The sequence below is a fragment of the Scophthalmus maximus genome, chromosome 15 (genome assembly GCF_022379125.1).
Source record: "Scophthalmus maximus strain ysfricsl-2021 chromosome 15, ASM2237912v1, whole genome shotgun sequence".
Lineage (NCBI taxonomy): Eukaryota > Metazoa > Chordata > Actinopteri > Pleuronectiformes > Scophthalmidae > Scophthalmus > Scophthalmus maximus.
Window position 1 is genome coordinate 9,151,898 of NC_061529.1, and position 27,156 is coordinate 9,179,053.

General features: G+C 43.4%; 2 protein-coding genes across 2 annotated transcripts; both read right to left on the minus strand.

The window, feature by feature from the left end:
* Window positions 1-13,896: 13,896 nt before the first annotated feature.
* Window positions 13,897-17,478, minus strand: ctsl.1 (cathepsin L.1). The gene is made up of 9 exons (XM_035611126.2): window positions 17,323-17,478; window positions 16,945-17,045; window positions 16,521-16,663; window positions 16,125-16,322; window positions 15,835-16,026; window positions 15,367-15,532; window positions 15,171-15,276; window positions 14,263-14,366; window positions 13,897-14,115 (listed from the first exon to the last, which is right to left on the minus strand). Exons 2-8 carry the CDS (start codon window positions 17,042-17,044, stop codon window positions 14,267-14,269), a joined length of 1,005 nt encoding a protein of 334 aa, XP_035467019.2. The 5' UTR covers window position 17,045; window positions 17,323-17,478; the 3' UTR covers window positions 13,897-14,115; window positions 14,263-14,266.
* Window positions 17,479-21,430: 3,952 nt separating this feature from the next.
* Window positions 21,431-26,709, minus strand: vgll2b (vestigial-like family member 2b). The gene is made up of 4 exons (XM_035611240.2): window positions 26,473-26,709; window positions 25,673-26,018; window positions 23,301-23,747; window positions 21,431-22,571 (listed from the first exon to the last, which is right to left on the minus strand). Exons 1-4 carry the CDS (start codon window positions 26,557-26,559, stop codon window positions 22,528-22,530), a joined length of 924 nt encoding a protein of 307 aa, XP_035467133.1. The 5' UTR covers window positions 26,560-26,709; the 3' UTR covers window positions 21,431-22,527.
* Window positions 26,710-27,156: the final 447 nt, after the last annotated feature.

Genomic DNA, 27,156 nt, shown 5'->3' on the forward strand with positions numbered 1-27,156 from the left:
TAAGTTAATGAATGCATTTCCCTTAATGAGGTGCATGATGAGAAGCCTCCGCCTCCTTTCCTTTTCAATAAGTCGTGCACGGCAGTGTGCGAATTCTGCTGATTGTCTGTTTGTGTTGGCCTGAACGCACCTTCATTTGTCACTGTGTGGCCGTGTGTTCATTATACAGCGGGCTTCTTTCGGAGTGACCCCAGTTTTATGCCACACATTTTAACTACTAGCCCTTTTGTAATGAGGTCCATAAGCAAGGCACTCATGAGCTTTGTCTGTGAATATAATTAACCAATTAGCCTGTTCTTTATTAAAGACCAGCCGCAGCCATGCGTCCCTGCTACCAGGGACTAGTTAGTGTGCTCTAATGAGCTTTTAGCTTCCAACCAGAAACCCTGTCAAGCATTATTAATAAAGAGGGTATTTGTGCAGGCCTGTCAGCTTAAACACACAACCAGAGAGTCATGCTCATTGAGATTTATCTGCAAGATTAATGAACAAGGTGGCACAGTCAAACCAGATTTAAAAATAAAGCAGGGTTAAAGTCACTGATTACTTCATTTTTTTTTTTTTACAAAATACAAAATGTGTATATATTTTTTTATGCTTGCTGCTGTATATTTGTACAAATCTCTGTGATCTCCACAATATGACAAGAAGAGATGTATTTCCCATGAATGTCCGCACGCTGTTTTTGCAAAACATTGATACTGTACCAAATTTCTTCCCAAACTATTGTATTACACCATTAGACTGTCAGTGGGAACAGCGGAGAGCCGAGACATGTTGAATTACCTTTTCTTTACAGAGAAAGGAGTGGAATATATTCAGGATTCAATTTTTCATGCTGTAGTGTTGCACTGAAATCATACCCGACTTAATATGCTAATAACAAAATCAATTTGTGACAGGTTAGTTTCAGCGTAATTGGTGTCTGATTTCTCGGAGCCTTGAATTGATCAAAGAGACATTGGGTGAATAAAGACACAGAAACTGCCATCACCATGCTTCAAGAGCAGCATTGAAAATGATTTAAAACACCAATACCAAGCTCAGATACTTCCACCACAAACGGAAAATTGAACAGGAATGGATGTTTACATGTATCAGTGAGACCGGTAATATCAGCATATCTCTGGATATCGTATTCATACTCTAACAATCACATATTCAAGGTTATCCAAGTGATTACAAAGAGGATAAACAGAGGTTTAATACACCCGTTGGAGACCAACTGAGCATAATGGAATGACATTAACAATGTTACTCAATATGATGAACTGTATGTTAATTAATTAAGGGATTCAATGTCTTAAGAATAATGAGAGTGCTCAAGTGAGAGGGTTGACGGTAAATGGAATCCCTCATTGAAGGGTTTTCAGGCATAATTATGATGCCAACAAAGAATTTATATTAATTGAAAAGATTTCTTTCTTTGTTGGAAAGAAATCTGCAGTTGAGTATTCAGCGAAGAGTACAGGTTGGAAACACTGTTTTAAAATCGTTTTTGTTCCGGGAGCTGCGCTGAGCACAATGATGACGAGCCACTTCTGATGAGTGAAGAAGAAATGTTGCACCATCTTGGATTTTTACAGAGATAATATATAATAATAGATTATAATATTTCCATGGAAACAGGTTGTGTTTTTGTGGCTTTGCACACTTCTGACTTTGTTGTGGATTGAAAAGTAAGTTCATCACCGCTCAATGCGTGAAGGTGGTGCTTCAATTCAAGATCATGAGTCATCCAACATCAGGCAAACAGCCAACTTTGGAGACTCGGTGAAAAGAGAAACAGTTGATTTGACAATAAGATGAGCGTTAGATACAATCTCTTTTAATGTGTCTCGTTATTAAAGGCCTTTGTGGGCAAGCTTGCGAAAACAAAGAATAAAACTCGATTAAGGCAAATCGTACATTTCAGTTTAGTAATGTTATCCATAAACAGTTTCGCAATTGATTTTCCCCACAAACGATTATATCATGATACGCAATGATATTGTGATAATGATTACTATATTTGCCTTGGTAGAGCAGTGTAGCCAATAGCTGAAGTGAGATGACCAGAGGACGTCTGTCGGACGTAAAACCACTCGAGTCGTATCTGCGTAGAGTATTTCAACCGTATGGAAATCCTGCATAACAGCAGTCAAGACCCCGGCTTATCTCAGTCGCACAACCGTGTATATCACCTGGGACTGTTTACAGTCTGAAATGTGACTGCTGCCTCTCTCTCTCTCTATCGCTCCCTCCCTCGCTCGCTCCCCCTGCACATCACAGGGATGAGTGATGCTGTCTGAGCCTCGTCTTTGACTGGCAGAATAAACGCAGGCACCACAACAGTAATTCTGTGCGACAAACTACGAGCAACAAACAGAGGTAGACAGACGAGACACACCACAACTGTGACAGTGTACAGCAGGAGAAGCTAAAGCTGTGGCAGTGTTTGCAGATGTAGGTGTTTTAGTCCAGCGATGATGACAGAGTTGGGAGGCAGATGCTCAAGCATGATACTCACGTGAACGTATGACAGTACAGGTGCAGGTCTGGTTGACGGAACTTGGAAAGGGGGATAGTGACAGTGTGGCTGAAAGATGGACTTGGAGTATAATCATCTAGGGTTCGTATATTAGTGTGTCACTAGATACTGTTAATGGCCGAAGATGGGACATTGAAAGAGATCTTAAAGGGCACAAACTGACAGCTTTCAAATTGTGTTTGTAGCTCAGACAGGTTTTCCATTCGAAAACGCAGCCATTCAGGAAAACAAAATTTGTATTACGGAAACCTTTAAATTCCCACCTTGCCCTTTGTTGCCGGTAATTAACACAAGAAAGAGAGATTGAGATGGAAAAGTAAAGGAAGAAATGGGTAAACCGAGGTGTGGGAGGGTAGGGGGGTGGCGAGATGGAGCGAAAGGCAAACGGGAGCGAAAGATGGAGATGAAACACTGGAGGCAAAGCAAGGTGCGAGCAGAAGGAGATTTGCACATGAACAGTAGAGCATGCCAGAAAACGGAGCAAGGCTAAGGCGACGAAAGGAAACAAACAGAAACGTCAGGAGAGAAAGGGAAGCGGTGAGAAGCGGCACAAACAGAGAGATAAAGCAAGATTGACAGGCCAAAAGGGAGACTACAGAAATGTACACAGCGTCAGGCTGATATTGTCATTCTGTGCAGCAGCCCTGCTCCAATGTGTTGATTATGAGAGCATCATTTGAGACTGACAACCTCGTTCCAATAGTACAGCATGCCAAACACATTCCGAGCCCCCATCTCTCTCTTTCTCTCTCTCTCTCTCTCTCTGCGCTCTCCTCCTGAGCTCGCACAATAGCCGTTTGATGAAGACTGAATGATTGGAGGAGGAATGAAGTGAAACGTGAAAGAATAACAGAAGAAAAAACACACACTTGGATAGGCTGCTGATGGGGAGGGTGCAGGAAAAGCAGAGAGATGGAGAAAAGAGCGGCGAGGTTGTGTGGAGAACACGGGTTCAATGCAGCTGCAATTAAGGGAGCGGTTTTGTGCCAGGGAATATGCTAAATCCTCCTTTGTGTGAGCAGTTGATTGGCCATTGCGCTGCGCACCAGGCGGCGAGGGGAAGGGGAGGCAGTGGGCTCGGACGCCTCTGTCTGGCACGGCGTCCATCACAGGCCTCATTTAGCTTACACACCAAAAAAGACACACGCGCGTCAGCTGTCTCTCCCCGCGTCCACGGGTACGTACTTCCGAGGGACGCAGGGAAAGAGTTGCTAGCTCAATGAGCAAGCTCCAGAGACGGAGAGCGGAACAAAGATACTCATTAATGGTCATGTATGACCTTTTTATATATGAGCTGAGCCTCAATCCACCGAAGGCTGGATGTAATTTTGGACCGAAGGGATTCTGGGGAATACTGAAGGAGTTCAGGTTGCATGGGAGGACACTGAAGCCGCGGTGTAATTTCCTCCCCAGTTAGTTTTGGTAAAATTGACAGAGACATTTACAACCAAAAAAGCCTCAGTTTGTATTATTGATCTCCATATGATGAAGAAATTAAACATATGGGGATATTACAGGATGGTTGGTGCTTATTAAAACAGTACATTTTATACTTTTTAAGTGATCTCTATCAACGATGTTCTATATACTATAGCTTGCATGTTTTTCCTCTTCTCTCCAGTGTCAGACATAGCAACTCTTTTAACGGGGTTAACCGATAAGTGCACTACGTCGACTTGTCAGCTGCACATTCGCGTCGTGAGTCTCCCGCTTTGCCACATCACAAAGGGTTCTGTTGGATTCAGATCCGGTGGCTGCAGTGGCCACTGGAGTACACTGTACTAATTTGCATGTTCATGAAACCAGATTTGCTTTGTGACATGGTGCATTAACATCCTGGAATTAACCATTACGAGATGATATAATTGTGGCCGTAAAGGGAAGCACATGTTCAGCAACAATACTCGGATTCGCTGGTTTAATAAACGGCCAAACGTGTGCCAAGATAAACATTCCCCACATCGTTACACCACCGCCGCCAGGAGCCTGGACTGTTGACGCGACGCAGGTCAGGTCCATGGATTTATGTTGTCGACACCAAATCCTGACCCTACTATCTGCGGCCTCAGCAGAAATCCAAATTCATCAGACCAGGCCACGTCTTCAGACAGTCCAGTTTTTGCCCCTCTCTCTTCTTGGCTGACGGGTGTGGAACCTGACGTGATCTTTTGCTGTTGCAGCCAGTCTGCCTCAAGGTTGGAGGTGTTGTGCTTTGTGAGATGCTCTTCTGTTCACCACAGTTGTAAAGAGTGGTTATCTGAGTTACTGTCGTCGTTCTGTCTGCTGCGACCAGTGCGACCGTTCTCCTCTGACCTCCCTCATCAACATGGCATTTCCATCTGCAGAACTCTCAATGGAAGATTATTGTTTTTGTAATACTCAAACTGGTGCTTCTGGCACCAAAAAGCATGCCACGGCCAAAGATATCAGAGATCAAATTGTCCCCCATTGTGATGTTGGATGTGAGAATGACTGAATCTTCTAACCTGTATCTGCATTATATTATGCATTACATGAATACGACAGGTGTTCCTGCTTTGTGAGAGGATATTCACATCTGCTTTAAGAGATAACTTGCTTTGTCTACACATTTGGTTTAAAATGGTTTGAAATCAATTTCAAAATTATCAGCAAAGAAATGACATTTACACCTGCGTCCACTCATCCCACTTGTATTAGTTAGAGTAGACTAAACATTAGAAAACTCCTTTCAGTTTAACCTGAATCATTCCAACGGGAACAAAAACAGCTTCAAAAATGACCATGAAGTTGAATCAGCAGCTCTCTAAAGAGTTTTAAAAAAGACTAAACGTTTTAATCTTCATGCATCATATTGTAGTGTCTATAATGTATTACCAAAATTGATTTAAATACTGGAGTACTTCACGTAAAAACACTTGGTATTGCTAGATGTATTTAAGTTAAATTACATGATGCTCAAATAACAAGTTTTGATATTGGTCTCATGAATAGGAAAATGGGAAAAAAAAAAAACTTTAACATCTTCAACGATGCATCTTTGACACATCTCGGAGAATGTTTTGGTTGGTGAGAGCTTATAATCACAACACAGGCTTCTATTTGAAAAAAAAAGCTTGCTCGCTCTCTCTCTCACACCCTCTCTCTTTCTCTTTTTCTCTCCCCTCCTCCCCTTTGTATTTGACTGATGATGTCAAGAACAGTCAGGTGGAGCCACTGGCTCCATCACCATCTGGTCCCCAGAAGAGGAAGTCACAGCAGTGCTCTCACGATGCACACCCACTCACCAGCCCACCACGCACACACACACACACACACACACACACCTTTACTCCAAGGCAAAAGCCAAGATCCTGCAGTTGCACCTACGTGAACACACACACTCGCCAACACACATGCCGGCACCAATAGGAGCATTCACAAGTCCACACATTAAGGGACATGCTGACTTTACCACCCACACTTTCTGCAAGGTGCATTCCATCTGCTCACTCCTCTCTCCATGGATTTCGATGGAAGAGTCCAATATGTGATACAACTTACCAGGTTGCTGTGTATTACAGTCCCAACGTGTGTGTGTGTGTGTGTGTGTGTGTGTGTGTGTGTGTGTGTGTGTGTGTGTGTGTGTGTGTGTGTGTGTGTGTGTGTGTGTGTGTGTGTGTGTGTGTGTGTGTGTGTGTGTGTGTGTGTGTGTGTGTGCGTGTGCGTGCGCGTGTGCGTGCGCGCGTGCGTGCGTGCGTGTGAGGTACTTATCAATACCAAGAGATCCTGATCAAACCACGTGGGAATTATTACTGGCCAAATGAAATCTAGGACAGACACACCTATCATATACCTCATGCCATTATTTCAACTGTAAATGTCCTGCACATTACATACTTTTTGCATTACCTATTCAAATTCAAAAGATAATTTATGTTTCAAAAGAAAAAAAGGAATATATCGGTCAATACCGTGTAGGAGTATTCACATATTGTTATCCGTATCAGCCCAGAAATATCTAGTCACAGATTGGTTCTACAAATAACCACAAAGAGACACAAGAGGAAGACACCAGAGAGGGTGAATACAGATATTCAATGGAAACAGACAGGCACTGCTTACGGTCGTAAAAATGCCCCGAGGCAAGTAAGAGAACATACATCGTTTCATGAATAAAATATACTATTGCACTCAAAGCAGGATAAAACCGGTGTAAACATCAGTGACACAAAATATGGCCAACCAATAGAGAAAAGGTTAGAAGGATTGTCACTTGCACAAACGTGTGTGTGTGTGTGTGTGTGTGTGTGTGTGCGCGCACATAGGAAAAATATATTCCCAGTGCAATTTAACTGTAACACTCAAACCAAAGTGAAGCTGAATGCCAATTGAAAGCGGACTACAGAGATCAGCCCACGGTACGGAGCCCTGAGCGCTCAGGTTGCTTGCTGCAGCTTAAAACATCACTGATGGCTGTTTCACCCTCTGACTCACTAAATTAACTCCAAATCCATTTACCAGCGTTGCAGCTTAAGCCCTCCAGTTTGGTCTTGGTCTTCAGCGGTTTCTTCTAATTGAGTTTCTAGTAATTACCACAAGGCTAATGCATTGCAAGTGTCTTCTAAATCAGGGGTAAAGATTTTGTTTCAGACTACAAGTGCACACGGCGATTGTATGCATCGGGACGTAAGAGATGCTTCGGGATGTATGTGGGGGGGAAAAAACTACGTGGATCCGTCGAAGACAGAGCAGCTCAAACCCCAAAGAGGGGATGAGGGTTTTTGTACATGTCCTCGAACTCTCCCACTCTTCCAACCCTTCCACACACACACACACTCTCTCTCTCTCTCTTGCCCTTAATCCGTGACTTTGATTCAGAACGCCAAGCAGAGGTAACCTGGCTGACACGCTGCACATGGGACTTTGATGTTTGACATTGAGTGGGCTGACGCTGGTTGGATAAACACACTTGAAGCAGAACAAATTAGCTAGTTACCTTGTGTGGCCCATTTCTTGATACTGAAATATAAATATACATATATATATATATATATATATGATGGGATTGTGTGTACACTTCCTCAGGATTGTCTCTGTGCTCCTTTTAAACTTTGTTGTGGTGATCAGGAGTTTACAGGAGACACGAGTATACACGCCGCTCCCTTTACCTTCATGAAGTTGCCTGGGACCTTCCCTGTCTCTGAAGACTCCTTTAATTAGGCTTTAATTGCCTTATTAGTGCTGCTTATCGATGGAAGAGCTAATGCAGAGAGAGAACATGGACCGGCAAGGAAGAGAGCTGTAGAGGAAGAAAGATTGAAGGGGCAGGGTGGGTTTAAGGGGCAGTCAAAGCCCAAGAGGACGCGGAGAGTCGTACACATATGCAAACATTCGTACGTGCAGGGAGCAAACTCATGCACACACTGGGACGCGCAGGGAGCGGGTTAGTGCAGGTGAAAGTGAGGCCATCTCCCGTGGAGAATGTGTTGTCAGGTGATATAAAACACGGATATGGGAGGGAAGACAGATACATGACTAGTCCTTCAACAAGAGGCTCTGTGGTGCGCCCAGGCAATTGACCCTTCACCCTGACCTCCGTACGGCAGGGGAGATGGACGAGGCAGAGAGGAGAGAGCTGAGCGAGAGAGGAGGGGCAGCGGGAAATGATGAATGAGAGGGGTGTGGGAGACAAGGAGATGACCAGGTGGAGGGGGGGGGGGGGGGTTGCAATTAGCAGGACAAAGAAGAAGAGGTAAAGAAGGAGGCCGCAGGCATGCACACCCTGCATATCCCGTGTATACCTCACTGCTGGGCCTGGAGTATTGCAAAATGGAGAAATTCTTTAGAGAATAAAGAGAAATGAAATTAGTTTCTCAAATAAAAGCTGTGGAAATCAAATCGTATCTGAATATGATACATGATAAATGCCAGCTCAAAGTATTAAAAAAAAAAAAAGCGTATTCACAAATTTAGGATTTGTAATTGATGTGCTAGTGCATCTCTCTGTCCTCCACCCTGCAAGACATGCAAACACGCGGCTCATACCTGCCTTTTAAAATTCATAGCCTGGACCTGGGTTCACAGCTAATTCCATTTTCAATTTATTATTTTGTTGACAATGATCTTGCGCACGTCATAGTTGGCATTTGTTATTTTTATTAGCCTGTGGCTAGTAATACCAGTTTCAACTTTCATTCCGCTGAGGCAGAGAACAAAAAAAAAACTTCAAAGATGTGAAACTTGGTTGCAGGAGTCGAAGCCCAGTGCACGGAACAAAACTCAGAGATAAAACCAGCGTCTGTTTTACAGGCCCAACAAGAATAATGACTTTTTATCACTGCTGTAGGCTTTACCAATCCATCTGTTGCCATATCAAACTCTACCTAGTGAAGTGATGCTATAAAAGGATGCCTAGTGGGACTGAAGCCTCACATAGGCACATCTGCAGAGACAATACAGCAAGTTACCTTTCCACTATAATAGCTCCTCTTCATCTGCCACACACTCACAGATGCACGTAGATGCCGTACTGTAATTGTGCACCTCCGCATTGTAAGTGTGCACCAGCGGGTGTGTTTGCACCTGCGTGTGTTTGTGTGCGGGTGAATCAATCCATCAGGGAAACGGAGGAGTGTTCCTTCCTTTCCTGCACGTCGTTCCCCAGCCTCATTAGAACCCATTCAGTCAATCAAGCATGAATCCCTAACACAATAACATGCAAAGTGCTTTGTCTGGGTGTAATTGGCCCTGCCAGAGCTGTTCTCCTCAAACGGTTAGCTTCACTCGCCTCTCTCAGGCCGCAGCGTGGAGCCCTGTCCAAGAAATGCAGCTGGCCAGGGGAGCTGAAACGAGCGAGAAAAGGAAAAGGGATAAAGATAATTGAAGGGAGATTTAAGACAGCGAGAATGAAACAGCCTCCTCTGTGGGTTCTCTTTAGAAGTATTTATATTTCTAAGTATCTATAAAGTCATTCAAGCCATTCTTCATGAAGTTATGCTCTTGTTCACATGGTCACCCTTTATATCTTCTATATGCATTTAGCCAATGAGACTGTGTGTATGTGTGTGTGTGTGTGTGTGTGTGTGTGTGTGTGTGTGTGTGTGTGTGTGTGTGTGTGTGTGTGTGTGTGTGTGTGTGTGTGTGTGTGTGTGTGTGTGTGTGTGTGTGTGTGTGTGTGTGTGTGTGTGTGTGTGTGTGTGAACTCCTGTCTGTCATGATCACACATGTTCACCATTACTATGACAAACCCTTTGACATCCCCACACATGCACACACACACACACACACACACACACACACACACACATACACACACAAGGAGATGCACACATGCATGCAGACAGGGAGGGTGATGGGAAATGGATCACGCGCGGGCGCAGAATCGTCGGCCCCCGTCTGTATCCCCCACAGGAGGGACTGTTTGTTCGTTATGATGGGTAACACGGCTGACTGACACTTTCCTCCATACCAACCCAGCAGCCAATATACAGAAAATTGTGCAGTGACATTGTTGATTAAGCAGACATTCAGTGTACGCCGCGTGCATTGTTACACTGTAATGGGTTCACTGTTGCAGGGAAATACAGTCTCTCGGTGTGTACGTGAGTGTGTGCGTGTGGATATATAGATGTTTACATGTAATGTATGTGTGGGGTTTCAACGACATGTGACCGTATGCATCAAAGGAACACATTTTTAATTTTGGACTGGAGCTTTTTATGACTAAGGCCAGGCCATGGTGCCTCGAACTGCTGACATTCTCTTCAGCGGTCAGATGCTGCCATCTAGTGACGTCTGCTCCTTACACAAAAACATCCTGCATTAAATGATGAACCGCTTAAGATGCACATTTACTGGAAAACCGAACTCAAAAGGTAGATTCGGTTAAATGCCGAGCTTGTCATGAACTTTAATTATCGAGGCAGACTAGTGTAGACACAGCAGGATTGCTTTTTGTTGTTGTTGTTTTGTATTTTTTACTTATTTTGTTTTTTACAAAATGTCAGATTCCTGAATCCTGCCATGCTCCGCGTGTCTCCTTCTCGCTCGTCCCTGGATCCGTCTACCACCCTCTTATCAAGGTTGGTTTGTTCCAGCAACACCTCCCAGTGTTTTCACTTGTCCTTCTCTGCAGGAAGCGAATTGGACGATCTACCCTGCGCCGATGTTATGCTGTGAATCAAAAAAAAAAAAAAAAAAGCCTAATTAAATTGCCTAATTGGTTTCCTTGGGAAGGGTAAAACAGATTTAAATTGATTACTGCTAATGGCCTTTTGTGGAACCACATTGGCTTCTGCTGTTTGAGGAGGATTTAGCAAAACCAATTAATTTGCCTCACCTCTTCCACACCCTCCCTCTATCTGCCTCTGTCTCTGTCTGGGAGATTTTTCATCATTTGGGTTTTCCACTTTCAAATGCCCTCCTTCATTCTCTCTAAATAAATACGGAAAATAACATAACTGGATAACAACTATTCAAGCCTAATTGGCTGAATACTGTCATACTGTTTTGCGGGGGGGGGGGTGGCAGATATGGTATATAGGTCTACTGTTACGAGACTCGCCTGAAAAAAATGATCATTTAAATCTCTCTTTCAATTAAGTTGGCCGTGCCTGTTTGCCTCCACACAGCAGCTCTCTCTGCCGCTGCTGCTGCTGCTGCTGCTGCTGCTGCTGCTGGGCGGAAAAAAGTAAGATGTCAAGGTCACATTTTGTCACACAAGCTGATTAAATCCTTAATACGTTCTCCCCCTCACTGTATCCCCGGCCCTGGTGTTTCTCCTCCTCCCATCAAATATTATCACAACCAGACCTAATGTGACACCAAATGTTACCGTGTTAATTACATTTAGAGCAACTTTTGTGTATGATTCAAACAGATGTCCCCCACCTGATGGGAAAGGGATAACAATAAATTTTTCTCACAGACAACTTTTATTAGCAAAGTCGAAGGTTAATATATATGTGTGTGTGTGTGTGTGTGTGTTTAAAAGGCTGATCATGAATGTGGCATCATCTGCCTCTGTGTTCTGTGACTAAACAAAGCTGGATTTCCGTGCTGAACTTCTTCCATGTTATTTACGTGCAGTAAAATGAAATGCAGTTACAGGCTGAATAGCCCATGACAAGTGAACGAAAATAAGCATTCTACATATTCATAGCTGACTATATGGGATTACAGATGAGTGAAGCAACCTTCCACTGCCTCAAGGTTCACTGGAGATGTAGGAATAATGACTTAAGTACTGCTGTTTAGCTGGATTACATGCACAAGCCTTGAGCATTACAAATTAAGGTTGAAAGAAGCCTGGATTCCATTATGGGATTACGTTACACACATTTTGTTGTGAGTACTGCATATCTGTGGTAGCCTATATGTTACTCTTGAAACAATGTTACGGCACCAACTTGGGTTGAAGTCAGTCGGTGTCCTTAAAAAGCGTGATAAAGGATATGAAACACATGAGCAGCACTACTACAAGCGATGGAAGGAGCTGTGGAGGAAAAGAAAAACAAGTTCCTATAAAAAAAAGGTTGTATTGGCGTATAATATTTTAACGAAACAATATGAAAGCAGGGAGACAAAAAGCAGGTTTTAGATTTAAAAAAGGTTTGTTTTTCCAAAAGATGAGGAATGGCAAAGCAGGACTTCTAAACTGCACTGGGCCCTGTTATGTTGACCACATAATAGAAATGACTGCAAAATAGAGCATACTGAACTGCAACGGAACTAAAACTGAGTGAGCTAACACTATCTAAAATAAATACTAACTAATGCAAAGTGATTAAAAAGGTCAAATTATATATGTATTCCCACACTGCAGATTCATATTGTAAATATGTTTCTTTCATGTGTTCTTTTATGCAGTGTGATATTCACACTGTATATGGAAAATAATTAATCAGCGATAAGTGTCAGCCTCAGCAGATGTGATCAGGGGATGTTCTTGAAAGCAAAAAAAGACAGTAAAAGAGGTCAAAATACACATCACTGAGATGTTTCTCTAAAATCCATAATGGGTTTTTACCATATCAGACAAGAGTTTCAACCACTAGTGTGTAATTTCAGTCTCTCTCTCTGCCTCTGCAATTGTTTTTCACATGTTCTATTTGCCAGCCACATCTCCTTTCAGTTTTACCTCTTTATGCCTACTGTACCTGCATGGGAGGAAATGAATCTGAGACAACCCTTTACAAACCGCACAATGCTAAAGAAAGTCAAACTGTGTCCGGGAAGAGGAAATTGCCACCCAGTCGAACAAAAAGCACGAAATGTATTTTCCACCTCTGAAACTCCCTGTCCATTGCGTTCATCTTTGGCCTGAGGTCTGCATGCCAAAGGCCACAACACAGCATCACTATCAGCCATCATTATCAGTTGACAAAAATAAACACAGTTTTGTTTTTTCAGTGAATCATTTGTGTCACTCTAAACCGGTATAAGCATCAAAGTCAGATATGACATAAAGATTTTAGACATGAGGATGAAGTCACTTTTCAGAAATATCTTATCTATAAATGCACAGCTTGTCTTGCAAGCAACGTTCTCCCCCAACTTGATGTAGGTATATTTGTAACATTAAAAGACCATTTTATATATATTTTTGCAAAGAGCACAATATAAGCACTTTGTAACCTAGGTTTTAAAGGTGCTATAGAAATATAATTTTACTTTACTTTCTTAAACGCATAGGCCTTGACTTAGGGCAAACATTTTGCTGAATTTACAGTGCAGGTACACTGCCAGGCTGCGGCTGAACGTATGCATTTGCATACTACTGCAGCGAAAAAGCCCCAGCTACTGCACAGTAAGTACCGCTACCTGTTGTGCTTTGCATATATGCATATAGGCTTTATCTGGTTTGGCAGATTTCTTTTGTCTCTAACTTTTGCTTGCGATCCCTGAACCAAACAACAAAACATTTTAACCAGTATTACCTATGCTGTGATAATATGTTTCTAGCCAATAAGTTCTCATTAGTGCATCTGCATCATATTGATCTAAAGCAACAAAGCATACAGAAGTAATAACACGTACAGTTCACTTGCAGTTTTCTACATGCCCATACAAATAGAATAAGGTATATTGCATCCACATGGCAAATTAAAAACTGTAATTATTTGAAGAGAGGTTATGAGGCCTAGAAATGTGTTTTCAGGCACGCTGAGCCAATGGGTTGAAAATTTATGACTATATACCTCCAGGCAACATATCTTTTTGTATTACTTGTACTAACAAGTAATATATTAATATTTATTGCTTTGTGTTTAGCAGTCCTTTGCTGCCTCGCCTTTGTGTCATAGAAGCAAACTTTAATGGCTAAAAAAACACACTGCACTATTTATAGGGCACAGAATATCAGCAAAGCCACAGTGATATATAAATGGACAATAAAAGCAAATAAGTCACAAGCACATAAAGGTTTATTTATTTTTTATCTCTGAAAGTAAAACATTTTATTTCTTTACAATTATTTACAATCGTCATTCAGGAAAAAAAAGAAGTTATTCTATTACAAGTGCACGAAAGCACAGAGACTCTCAGTCTGACCAACAACAACAATAGAACATCACGTTCCATAACAAATTAAAGTATTTGATGTGTCGCCCATGAAAGTCGTGGACCTGAAAATGCAATAAACATAAACAATAACCTGTTAATGCACAATAAAAACACACCCACAAGTTTGACTTGAAACAAATAAATAGCATTTTCCTTGGTTGGACGATAAAGAAAGGGGAGAGAAGGAAAGATCATGAGCTCGTTCTCACCTGCTCAGACCAGCGGGTAGCTGGATGCAGTAGCAATGCCACACTGGTTGTGTTTGTTCCTGGTCATCTTGATGAATCCCCTGTCGCCCCACTGTAAACCCCAGCTACAGAAACACACATAACCAGCTATATTAAGACATATAAAACTGAACCATTGTCTCAACAGAAGCTGCAACAGCATGTAGAGGAAACAACTGTGTTCTGATAGGAGTGAAGTAAGTAATATTGACTTGCAGGATTGTAACAGCACTATTATATTGAGATGAATTTAAGAAGCTGACAAATTCCTGGCTGAGATTCATTTCATCTCTGTTGTCTTGGAGGGGTTTTTTTTTCTGTGTGCTTAGACACTATCTTTGAAACGGTAGGCTACTTTTTCAAAAGTCCACACACTAACGACAAAACCTAACAGAACAAAAACAGAACAACTCTTAAAAAAGCAAATGGTCCTTGCAAAACTCTTAAAACTCCTTTAAAAATTGTGTTTCAGCTCAAACAAACCATCACTGCATGAGCTCGCACAGTATTGACTACACACTGACATAATTGTACATTTTTCAGTGTACAGAGCATATCAGATCATAACACCCTAACCACACAACACACAGATATCCACAAATCTGTATTTACTCTGAAAATAAACAGAACTGAAGAACATGAGACTAGAGCTCATCGTCTTTCTGGGTTTGCCCATATGATGTCATCCACATCAGTTGCATCAGATGTTTTATTGATCTAAGCTGCATGGACAGTGTAAATGCGTGTGGTATCTCTTTCAGAGATAGGGCTTCAAGAGTCACTGTTTTCCTTTACGCAGTCAGGAAAAGAACTGTAAATGAGCTCGTTGTCTCCGCTGTAACACTGCTTACCGACTGTAAGCATGAGAGCCAAGATATTTGTCTATTTACCTGTTCTTGACCAGCCAGTAGTCGTGACCGTCTTCAGTGCCGTAGCCCACCGCCAGTACACCGTGGTCCAACTCGGAGCTGCTGCATTCCGGCTCGTTATACACTCCTGGAAACACACACAGATACACGCAGATTAGACAGACACGTGGATAGGTTCATATATCTCTGTTGTGTTTGATGAGGCTATTATATCCACCTGACTCATAGAACTGGAAGGACTCATGAGCGGCATCGATGGCCACAGACACGGGTCCTATGCTGGCCACAGCCTCCTGCAGGGCGTCCTCGTCACCTTGTTTTATATCAACGTAGCCTGAACATTTGGCGCCGACGGTGGCAGGGTTGTAACGGCACTTTCCGTCCTAATTCGAAGACAAATATTTTCACTTTTCACCAAAAGGTTTACCACGTGGACACACACCATGGGTGTATATCAAAACGTCATGAAGACACAGAAAGCCTGCCAGCGTTCAGTTGTGCGAAACGTTGTTTTCACGGGACGGCAGTATTGTGCCTCAATGTAAATTACGTTGTTTTCCCAAAACATACATAACTTGCTCCAACTCTGTGTTATTAGCGTGATGATAACAAAATAGATGTTTTGGACTGAACGCAACAGCGGCATACGAGGATTGAAACCTGCAATTCAAAGTTTTCCGTTTACCTCGGCCTCATAAGGGTAGGAGTCCTCTGTGTCAATACCTCCGTTGGCTTTTATGTACTGGAAGGCGCTGTCCATCAGGCCTCCACCACAGCCCATGTTGCCAAAGTCCCCAGAGCAATCCACCAGCTGCTGCTCGCTCAGGGACACCAGCTTCCCTGTCTTCCTGAAGTTCTGACCCTCCAGCGAGCCGGTCTGGAAGAGGGATGAGTGAAGTTGTGACTAGGAAAACATTTGTGCAAACACATCTTCATTAGTTGGAACAACAAGTATGTTTGGTTTTTTTCACATACTGTACTGAAGGCCCAGCAGGAGCCACACTCCTTCTGATCCTTGACGTCAGTGACGTATCCCTTGTCCCTCCAGTCAACGGCGGTCGGCAGATCAGCTGCTTGTGGCAAGAGGAGGAAGGCAGAGCCACTGCGCGGCGCAGAAGCGTTGAAGGAGCCCAGGCAGCCCTGGGAAATCAGGCGTCTGTACTCCTCGTTTTCCTAGTGCGGAGGGACGAAAATCAGACAGTCACCTAACAGGGTCTTCTCCCAAAGTCCATGTCACTCTCTGTGTCTTTATAGGTGACTGGAGCCGAATCACACTGGCGGCATTGAATGACCAAATTCAACAAATGGTGAAAGTTAAAAGCGAAAATTGATGGCAGAAAACTACCACCCGTCCATTTTAGTTGTGCATACCATGTCGCCAAAGGAGTTCATGCCAAGGCGGTAAGTTTTGATGCCCTCATCGGCCATGATGTTGTGTACCAGCACCAGTTTGCGATTGTTGAGCCAGATTTCCCTGCGGTGGGCCTCCTCTGATGGAGAGTTGTAGGACCTGTCTGCCAATCAGAGAGGGAAACGGTGACAGGTGACAGAGAACGGGGGTAAAGGGTCATGATAAATTATGAATCAGTTAAAATAATTTTTCAGAGATATTCCTTTATTAGCTAACTAAAGCCAGAAACACATAAACATATAGGCATGTTGAAAATCCCTCTGGACTTTTAGAAGTGTGTGAGGCACATAGACAGGATCTTTACAGACAGCTGAACATCTACTGTACTTGATAAAAGACCACCATAAAATGTTACAAGTCTGACAAGAGTCTATACGGCCTCACCAAACTTGAGTTTCCAGGCATGGAACTCCAGGTCTTCCAGGGAGACACTGGCACAGCTGGCCACAGCCAGAACGGCAGCAGCAACCAACAGAAGCTTCATCCTGACAGACACACGAGCAGAAAAAAGCAAGCGGATCCCTTGTGACTTGCATGAAGCCACAGGTTGAGACTGAACTACTTCTCTTCTGACATTGGTTGACACTTGCACACTACCACATAATCAGCTATGTTTCCGGGGTTTGAATGAATGTCGGTTTCACTCCTCCCAACTCTTTCTTATCTTGACTCTCTCTTTCTTCTTTGCAACAGCCCACCTGCAATACAGGATGTGTGTGTGTGTGTGTGTGTGTGTGTGTGGGTGTGGATGTTTGTACTTACCTGCCCTTATGTCGCTCTGTGCAGAGAAGTTTGTGGTACAACTAGGTGATGCAGGGTTGTGCCACAAAGCCGTTCTTATATAGTTGTCTGTGGTTATGACTGACAGTGTGTCCAGTCAGGTGGCTGTCAGCAGCTCATAAAGTCAAGGAGAAAAGTTTTAAAAAGTGACATTGTCAGCAGCTCGTGAAGTCAGAATGGAAAAAAGAGTGAAGTTATATCATTCTTCCAGGAAACAAGAAAAATATGTGATCTCAGCAGTTTGTTGTTGCGGTATTATACAGTCACATGAAGAAGGAACTGTGATGCCTTCATGTGAAAAAAAACTCAAAAAAACACTGTTGGGATTTTGTGTCACATACTGATGGGAAATCCTCTTGAAGAACAAAACCAATACACACAGAAACAATAACACAATGCCAGTATGTGCCTTCGCCTATCTGTTTTAGTCTAAATTATACCACACTGAAAAATATGTGCGAAGCAGACGGAGAGGTTTTTTCATTTCTCAGACATGTGTTTGAGGGTGTAACCGGAATGATCAAGTGTTATTTAAATTTGTGCTTACCATCGCTCCTCCTCTAATTTGTAAATTACTGTAACTCTGCCAGTCATTAGTATCAATATGCACATCATACACACACAAAACCACGTTCACATTTCTGATAAATTGAGCTTTTCCCTATCTCGATATACAGTAATAGAATTCATGATTCATGACTGTTTCCACTGACTGTTATTGACAACATCCTTTCTGTTTCCACACGTACATCCTGTATACAACGTCAAAAAGATGAGATGGTTTTATTCCTGTAAATGGAGGCACCAAGAGTGTGGATTTGTCTAAGAAAGATACACTTGTGTTTCTATGGCAGCTCAGAGCATTGAAACTGTTGTCTGACTGTTGTATCTCCGTCTGTCTGACTGTCACAAGGCTTTCATGTTATGTCATGACCTCAGACCAAAAGGACAAAGGTTTAAAGACACAATTTAACTCCTTTACAACTCTTTACATGTACCTGCCTGTTTGTTACTCCCCAGCAGATAAAGAGTGTACAGTATTGTGTATACTGGGGTTCTTTCCTATAGCTAAAATACACATAGTCTGCCTGTCATTGCATAACAATAGAAACAGAAAATGTTATATATTCCTATATATTTTTTAATGTTATGTACTTTTCACGACTTGCTCGTAAAAAGCATAAGAACACAAAGACACGAAGAGCGCTAGTACTAATACCACCAAAATGCACAAAATACACACAAAACACCTACATTCTAATTCATACTCAAGTAAAAGTAAAGATGTACTGTCAGTAAATTATAAAAACCAAAAGTAAAAAAAATGGCCCTAGTTAATATATTACCAGTTAGATTGCATTAATGGCCGGCCCATAACTGAGTCCGGTTCTGCTTTAGATTTCTTCCTGTTAAAAGGGAATTTTAACAGGACTTTTTGACAAGTGCTTGGTCATTGTTGGAACGGTTGGGTTTATTTAATATTGTGAGGTCGCGACCTTAATAGGTTAAGTGCATTGAGATGACGCATGTAACGACTTGGCGCTTTAAAGGGAACTGTATTGAATTGAGACATGTGTTAATCTATTTGGAGCACTTTGTGACTGTTGTTTATTAAAGGTGCTTTACAAATAAGGATTATTATGTATGGAGTACACTCTCAGGTTTACAAGTACAAGTGTGTACATGTGTAGTGACTGACAACTTATACAATTTTGCAAAGGCGAAACAGAAATCTATTAACCATGCACACACAAATGATGTGGTTTCCTCTACCAATTCCATACAGTGTACCACATGTTTTGGTTGCAAGTCATTTACTTCTCCACTTGCACATGACAGATTACAGCTCTGTTAGTGACATGTTAACAATTTGAAATTCAGGTCAAAGAAAACACAACTAAGCAATGCATCTGAAATCATGTTAAAACACACCTTTGTTTACTGCTTTATTCCATCAGTGAACAGGTTGATTGCCATCTTGTTAAAAGATTTTTAGAAAGTTTGCAGTATTATCAGAGGGTAGCATAACAATAAACGGTTTATGATTTCAACACTGGATATGATCAATAGAGAAAATAGTTTTGGGTCACATTCATTTTCTGAATTTAAGTCAATATTTCTAAAACTGTTTAGACTCCTTGTTGTGATCGGACAAATGTTTCCAAATGTGAATCAGCACACTGCACCGTGTGACTTTTGACCTGCTGTCTTTGTGGTCGAATGTGGGTCAACCTTGTTGTTTGTCACACTGTAGGTTGAGACTTGAACCCAGGACAACAGCTGATGGAATCAGCAGTTCTAAGGAAATGTTTGTTGGTGTTGGAGACTGATAATGATGATAATGTTCACTTCCCTGAACTGACGAGGCGTCTGGCCCAGTATGGGGAACTCAGGGAGGGTTTACCAAAAGTATTTTTGATCCAAATGAAGCACACTGTACTCGTGATTATAATTTTTACATATCGTCTTTGCGTGAGTGTGTGTGTGTGTGTGTGTGAAATCCCCAGTTGCCAGGCAGTCATATGTACATTTCCAAAACCTCACTTTACTGGACTTATTCAGTCTAAAGGTTGCATAACTAAGGCAAACACAAGCTATTTGCATGTTGGTTTGTGTGGAAAAGCAACACATTTAACGATTAATAAATCCGTATCATTATCATATTATTTCTGAAAACTGCAACTGTGCTTTGGGTGGTCGATAAAACTAGAAAGCTGTTTTGTGTATACAGTCCATTTACCTGTACTGAGTGATAAGACTGGTCAGATTTTGTTAATTAATTTGATTTTAAACATTTTGTCTCACAGATTCAAGTGTCAATGGGAAAGTTGAGTTTGTTAAAACCTGTCATCGTGGAATGGGGGAGTATTGGAAAAGCTTTTCTCCTTTTTGTTGAGCTGACTTTTGCAGTGTTGCAAACACACCTGGAGAGGGCAGCATTTCGCTGCTCAAGCTGTATTTCAGTTCATTGGTTCATTGCTTCGTCTTCTAATTAATTAAACAAGCGGAATCATTCACCATTAGGTGACTGTAATATCCAGCATCCATAATGACTAAATGTGTGTACGTTTTCACACAAACTGTCACAGTGTCTGTGGAGATTCTCATTCATCCAGGTCAAAGTTATCCACAAAGTGTTGAATCATGAGCAACTGGACTTGGTTGTAGTTTCTTGGAGACATTTCACCCCTCAGAACTGAACAAGCCTCTTGGATGAGAGGTGAAACGTCTTCAAGAAACTACAACCAAGTCCAGTTGCTCCTGATTCAACAACCCTGTGGAAAACTGTCACAGTATTCTGGTTACTACATAAATTGCTATGTAGGGCCTATTGACAGCTACGTAACATAATCTGACACTAGCTGTGGGTGCATACTAACTATGGAGGTGATCCTAGAGGATCCAGTGGGAAAAAGAAACCCTCAGGGCCAGTGACAATATTGGTGTGAAAAGGCACTAAGATGCTTGGCATGGGAAAATGAGAGGAACGCTATCCCTGGTAAACTCTTCTAATTTCATTACTCTTCATGTTTCCTCAGCTTAGAGCCAATCACATAGTTGGCTGCTCCCTAGTGGGGGGTCACACATAACGGCCACTAAACTGTAACAGTGGCTCAGAGTGGCATACCTTCCCGCATAATCTGATTATCGGATCAATAACACAGCAACATTTGGTGCATAGCTGGGATGACTTGCTTCTTCTCTGGTTGCACATTGCTGGCATTCACCACACGTTCCCACTTTATAGGTGACAAAGTGTGAATGCAAACAGGAATTCAAATGGAAGGCCTTTTGAATAAGAGCAGTCACGCAGAGTATCCTTGATCACATCTGGCTGCCTCTAGGATTCACACTGGTACTAAAATATCAGCACATTCTGCGAATGTGAGAGTAGAATCAGAAACGGATCCAAAAGCCTCAATCAAACCTGCATGGACTGCGAAGTACGTTCTGCCTAATGCAGACGTAGAGTTCCTAAAGCTAATTCATCCTCTGTCTGCCCAGCTACATGTACAATCAGCAGAAGCTCTGGAGCTATTACTTATTATGTCATGCAGAGAACAAAGTCAGGAGATGTGACAACCTTCCATAAAAATATTTATTGACATCACAATTCTCTTCGACACAAAAAAATGAGAAATGACACACAAAAACAAAATCCCAGAAAATATTTAAAAATTCCACATTCAAAACATCTAAGAAAGACAGAGAAATAAAGGGCTGAAATGGAACAACATCATCAAATTGAAAGAGCACAATCTGTGAGGTGTTCAGTGCAAACTCGTTAAACTGAACCAATTTTTTTGATATGTTTTTGAGAAATGATCTTTGTTCTCCACAAACGGTTCCGTCAGAGACAGATGAGAGACTCCATCAAAGACACAGGGTACGGTCACCACCATCACCTCTGTCTTCAGGAACACACATTAAACTGAACCACAGTAATTTCCGATCACTGGCCAAAACAAACACTTTAGAAATGCACATGAACACCAATAAATAGAACTACTTTATTTCAAAAGCAAAAATATAATAATAACCCCCAAAAAGGCATCATGATGACAGTCACAAAGTAAAAACTGCCATGAAATGCTGCTCCTGTTTATCGCTGCATGTTGCATTTGTCAAATGCGAGATAAGTGGATGATGACAGCCACCGTACCAACAAAGAGCATGAGACGGAGATAACCAGGGACGTTGGAGGGAATCCCTGCTTCCTGCTATTTATCCCCCTGTTCCTCCATTCATCCCCATTTCCCCCTGTCCTCTGCAAAAGTCTGTTGTGATCCTGTCTTTCTCAGTCCAAACAGGTCACTGTGGCTCACACCTTGCCAAGGTCTGTGCTGCGGCGGCAGGAGAGGGAGCGGAGGAGAGAAAGCAACGGCACAGATTATGGACAGCGACACCCTCAGTCTCTCTACCTCTTTCTCCCTCTCCCTCTCTCTGCTTTATCTCCATGGTGCACACACGTCGACCTGGAGCAAGGCTGTATACTGGCAGGGGAGGCCAGGAGCAGAGAAAAAAGGGGGTGGATGGATGGGGATGCAGTGTGTGTGTGTGTGTGTGTGTGTGTGTGTGAGAGTGTGTGTGGGGGGGGGGATAAAGGGACACGCTGCTTCAATAGCGGACCAGGTCCAGGGACTAATTGGATCTGGTAATGGCTGGTCAATGTGACTGAAGGGCTCGTTAGAACCAGTACAGCTCCTTGCCTTTCTTGTGCTGCTGGAGGCCTGAGAAAAAAAGAACAACGAAACAATGAGGCGGACTACGGCGAACAACAGAACACAGGTTGTCATGGAGTCTACTTTTGCCAAACATCCTGATTTAGAGGGGGGGGGGGGGGAGGCTTCTGAGGTGATTATGATGTATTGTGTGCATGTGTCTGTATGTGAGTTTGTGTCTGCACGCGTGGGAGTTGTCTGCGGCAGGGCCTATTCAGTATCACAAGTGTATGCATCCGTGCACGTGTTTCCAATAAAGAGGGGTATCACAAGGGTTGACAGATAATGCAGATACGTATGCAGCCGTGTGTGTTTGTGTGTGTGTGTGTGTGTGTGTGTGTGTGTGAGTGAATGGTTGTTGCATGTTATGAGTGGTGTGATTAAATAAAATAAAAACAAGTCTGTGCTCGGGGTAAAGTGTTCGAGCAATTAAAAGTGGGGGAAAAAGCCAAATCTGTACACTGCAGAATTTCAAGCCTGCTCTTATTATATTCAACACATTCAAGTACAGTAGAGAAAATATACAGTCCTTTTTTTCTCTTATACGTCCCACAACGGGAACATTTCTGTATTTTCTGATCCATAAATGATCTGACCACTGAAAATGAGTGGCTCTTTTTGCATTTTCAGATTTTTGTTTCTGGTCTCATGAAAACACAGCTCATATCCTGTAAATAAAGCAACACTTGACCTGCGGAGACTGTACACGAAAAGCTTGACATGGTTGAGTGAAAGTACCTGCATCCATGTTGAGTGCCAGCGTCTGGCTGACGTCTCCTGGGGGAAGCAGGCCGGGCCAGGAGGCGGTGGGTTCCAGCTTGCTCACTTCATAGTGACCTGGCAAGGCAGAGAGATGAGGTGGCCTCACCGTGGGCATCAGCAGGGGTCCGTAGTGAGGCTCCAGAGCTGAGGGTGAATAAAGTTCGTGGAGAGGCCTCGGTGGCCCGTAGGCCTGGGCTTGGGGGTATGCCCAGCTCTCTGGAGGGTGGGGATGGGAGTGAGGATGAGCGTGTGGGTGAGGATGAGCGTGCGGATGAGGCAGGCCCGGGTGTAGCCCTGATGCGTATGGGTCCATGGAATAGGTGGGTGCCCCCGTCTCACAGTGGGAGCGGCTTTGAGGCGAGGTGTAGTTACTGTCCCAGAAGGATGGGGGGAAGCTTCGTCGGCTGCTAGGTGAAGGGGTATCTAATGCGGGAGGGAGAGGCGGGGCAAACAACGATTCAATTTAGGCCAAGACATTAACTGAGTGCAGTAAAGCGCTTAATTTATATAGAAAAAAAAATTGAAAGGCTGCTGCTGCTGGAGCTGTGCAAGATGACGAGCAACCCGTCACTCACATGACTAGTACACCCTCTGGCCCAGATATCTTCCCCATTGGATCATAATGTCACACAGCCCTAGCCCCACCAAGACACAGAAATAAACACAACAACGTCCTAGCAGACGGAGAGAGAGACGGATAGACGGAGAGAGAAAGAGAGTGACAGAGAGGAAGGTAGAAAGAGAGGCGCCTCTGTATCCTAGAGGGTTCTATATAAGGCAGACGCTCTGACCTGGAGGCAGCCCAAAGCTCACAGGGCCTTAAATCACTTGCTGTCGTGACATCTCTCACTCATGTCAGCCCAGTACCTCTGAAAGTCTCACAACATGCGCGCGCACGCGCACACACACACACACACACACACACACACACACACACACACTGAGACACGCAACCCTGGCCCTGTGCTACCACCCGCCACCCGTCTCTCTTCTGCCTCCTGCACCCCCACCTGTTGTTTTCTCTGGCCCCCTCCCCTCGCCCTTGACAGAATGTCAGGGAGCCATTATATGTTTTTAGAGGTACACTTTTATATTTAGGTATTCCGTCTGAAGAGGGACACCATGCGGCACACTGAGAGCTAGTGTTTCCCTCTGCCCCTATCACACGGACCACAGCATATATGTCCGGCAGGCAGGCGAGTGACTGAATAACCATTGTGGGGCAAGAGCTGGAGGGAGAGTCAGAATGGCAACCGCGGAGATGTTTGAAGGGGATACGCCGGCGAGGCTATGCGCTTACGGCCATGTATAAACATAGCATCTGTTGTGAGGCAGAAGGTGTGTGTTAGTGCCGAAATGAAGACGTCCAACTGAACTAGGAAAGAGACTAACAGGGACAGCAGAGACAGGGAGAGAGCAGAGGCTATAGGCCATACATGGATATCCAAGGGGCATCTGCAGTGTGTCCCTTCAGAAGATTGTTTTCCTCAGAGTTATTTTCTTCCCAATAATGTTTTACGTAAAGTACTTTAAATTCCCATTGTAGTTGAAATGAGCTATACAAATAAACTTGCCTCGCCGCGCCTTCAGAAGATTTGCAAATGACAAAATCCTTTTCTTTGCATTTTGGTTCAATCAAAATAATATGTTGAACATCAGATACGGTTGCTCATTTCAAGCATAAGTTGAAGCTTTTCAGATATTGTGGAATCTGCGTATGGTTTTTGCAAATAAGACATTTTATAAAAACAATCCAGCCGTTTGTACTCTCTTGAGTTTTTCTCTGAATCTTTACCCCCTTTTTAAGTCCCTTTTGATTGCCCGGAGCGTCTGTCTTCCATGACCTCCGACCCCGGTGCCCTGACCTCTCCAGTGGACAACAGCTCCAACAAGCAGCCCTTCTGTCCTGTCACCTGATCACATCACCTGTCTGACACTCTGCTGTGCTCTTCGATCCTGTCAGCTCACCCAGTGTGGCCTCAAAAAGCAAGCGCAAGACGCCACACAGACAACAGCAGCACCCTCCCATAAATCAATAGGGAAAAAAATAGGGAAACCTGATATTTTTTTTTTTTAATTTACATTTTTGTAAAATAGGCCAACACTGATGGTTTATTTCTTTATGTTCATATACTGGTCAAAAGATTTGTTAACATTTGTGTTCATCGTGAGATCACTTCATAGAGTCAAGTCAGCCCAAATCTGTTTTGCTTATGGACACTATACTGAAGTTAGATTGTAGCATGACAATGTATTTTGATGTCCAAGATGGATAGAAGTTTGTGTTAAGGACGGGTGTGCACCTATATTTGCAAATGAGTATTTACATATGGGGCAATGGGGCATACCTGTGGCCTGCTGGTCTGGCCCCCTCCGTTTGCCCTCTCCATCCATGTAGGAGCTAAGGGCCCTGGAGAAGTGTTCATCCACCACACTGCTGATGTCTCCCTGGTAGTAGGTGAAGAGGACACAGCGAGAAGTCAGGTACTCTGCCTCGGGGGCCTCCTGCTTCTCCTTGGTCACCTCCTCTGGCCTCGAAGTCGCCGGCGTATAGGAGGAAGAGGAAGAGCTGGACGAAGATGAGGAGGAAGTTGATCCCCTGTTGCCTGGGCCCCCAGACATCCCCTCGGGACCCCTGGGAGTGTCCATAAAATCCCGGCAGTGAGGAGGAGTGCTGGTCAGACCTGCGGGAGTCTGTGTGTGTTGGGGGGGGGGGCAGAGGATAGGCAGGGACAGGGTTAAGACAGGTGTTGACGAAGACAGTTGTGGGACTGTCTCTGCGACATTTTGACTTCATGTTTTTCTCTGTGTGTGGCATCACTGGCACGCGCGCGCGCGCTTGTGTGTGCGTCAAGATAAGAGTTGTGTGACACACGAGAAGCGCCACTGCAAAAACCGTTATCCGTAATTGATCAAATGAAAAGTTACATCGCCAACATGTAACACACTTAACTCATTTCCCATCGGTTTTTTTCTTCTTAGATTTGTTGTTTTGTTTTTTTGCTTTTACGCACATGCTGCATTAAGTTAATCCCAATATATATATGATATTAAATATCCCAAGTTTTTCACCTCAACGACCCCCTCCATCTCCCGCTACCACTGAAAACCAGAGGAATTGCCCCGGTCACATTGGCTCACTTCCTACCTGTAATCTGTTGATAAAAGCAGGAGCAGTCGGTGCGTACGGTGCGTAATGTCCATAGGCTGGGTACATAACATCCAAGCAGCTCATGGTAAATGAGCGGCGTCTTCAGTGTTCTGTGGAAACCGACCTCTCTGAGGGAGAACGCGGGAACATTCCGTTATTCCGTTTTTTTGTTTCGTTTCTTGGCTCAGTGTGGAAGCCCGTGCCAGACTCGCCACAGCAGCAGCTGCGGCAGCAAAATGTGGTGAGGTTTAAAGAGCAAGCATGAGGGTGTCCTGTCCTGTACATCTCTGTGTCAACCCCTCCCACCTTAACCAGACACCCCCCCCCCCCCCCTCCCCAACACTCCCACTACCACCACTATAGGCCTACACAAATCACATCTACAGATTACTAATTATTATTACCTATGACATCTAGAATAAACAGCAGTGTTTTTGTTTCTTTATTGACATGGTGCGTTTGCTGTTACAACAATTAAAAATCTAATATAAAAGAGGCAAAAGTGTCCTACTGAAAAGCTGGGGACAACCTGTGAGTAATTATGGCTCCACAAAATCTTAATCCTGGTGTAAAATAAGGGTTAAGTAGAATGTCATGCCTTTACAAAAATAGATTTGAATGAAGTCATTGGGCTTTGTAACGAACCACACACAATGAGCACATGATACATGTGACTCGGTG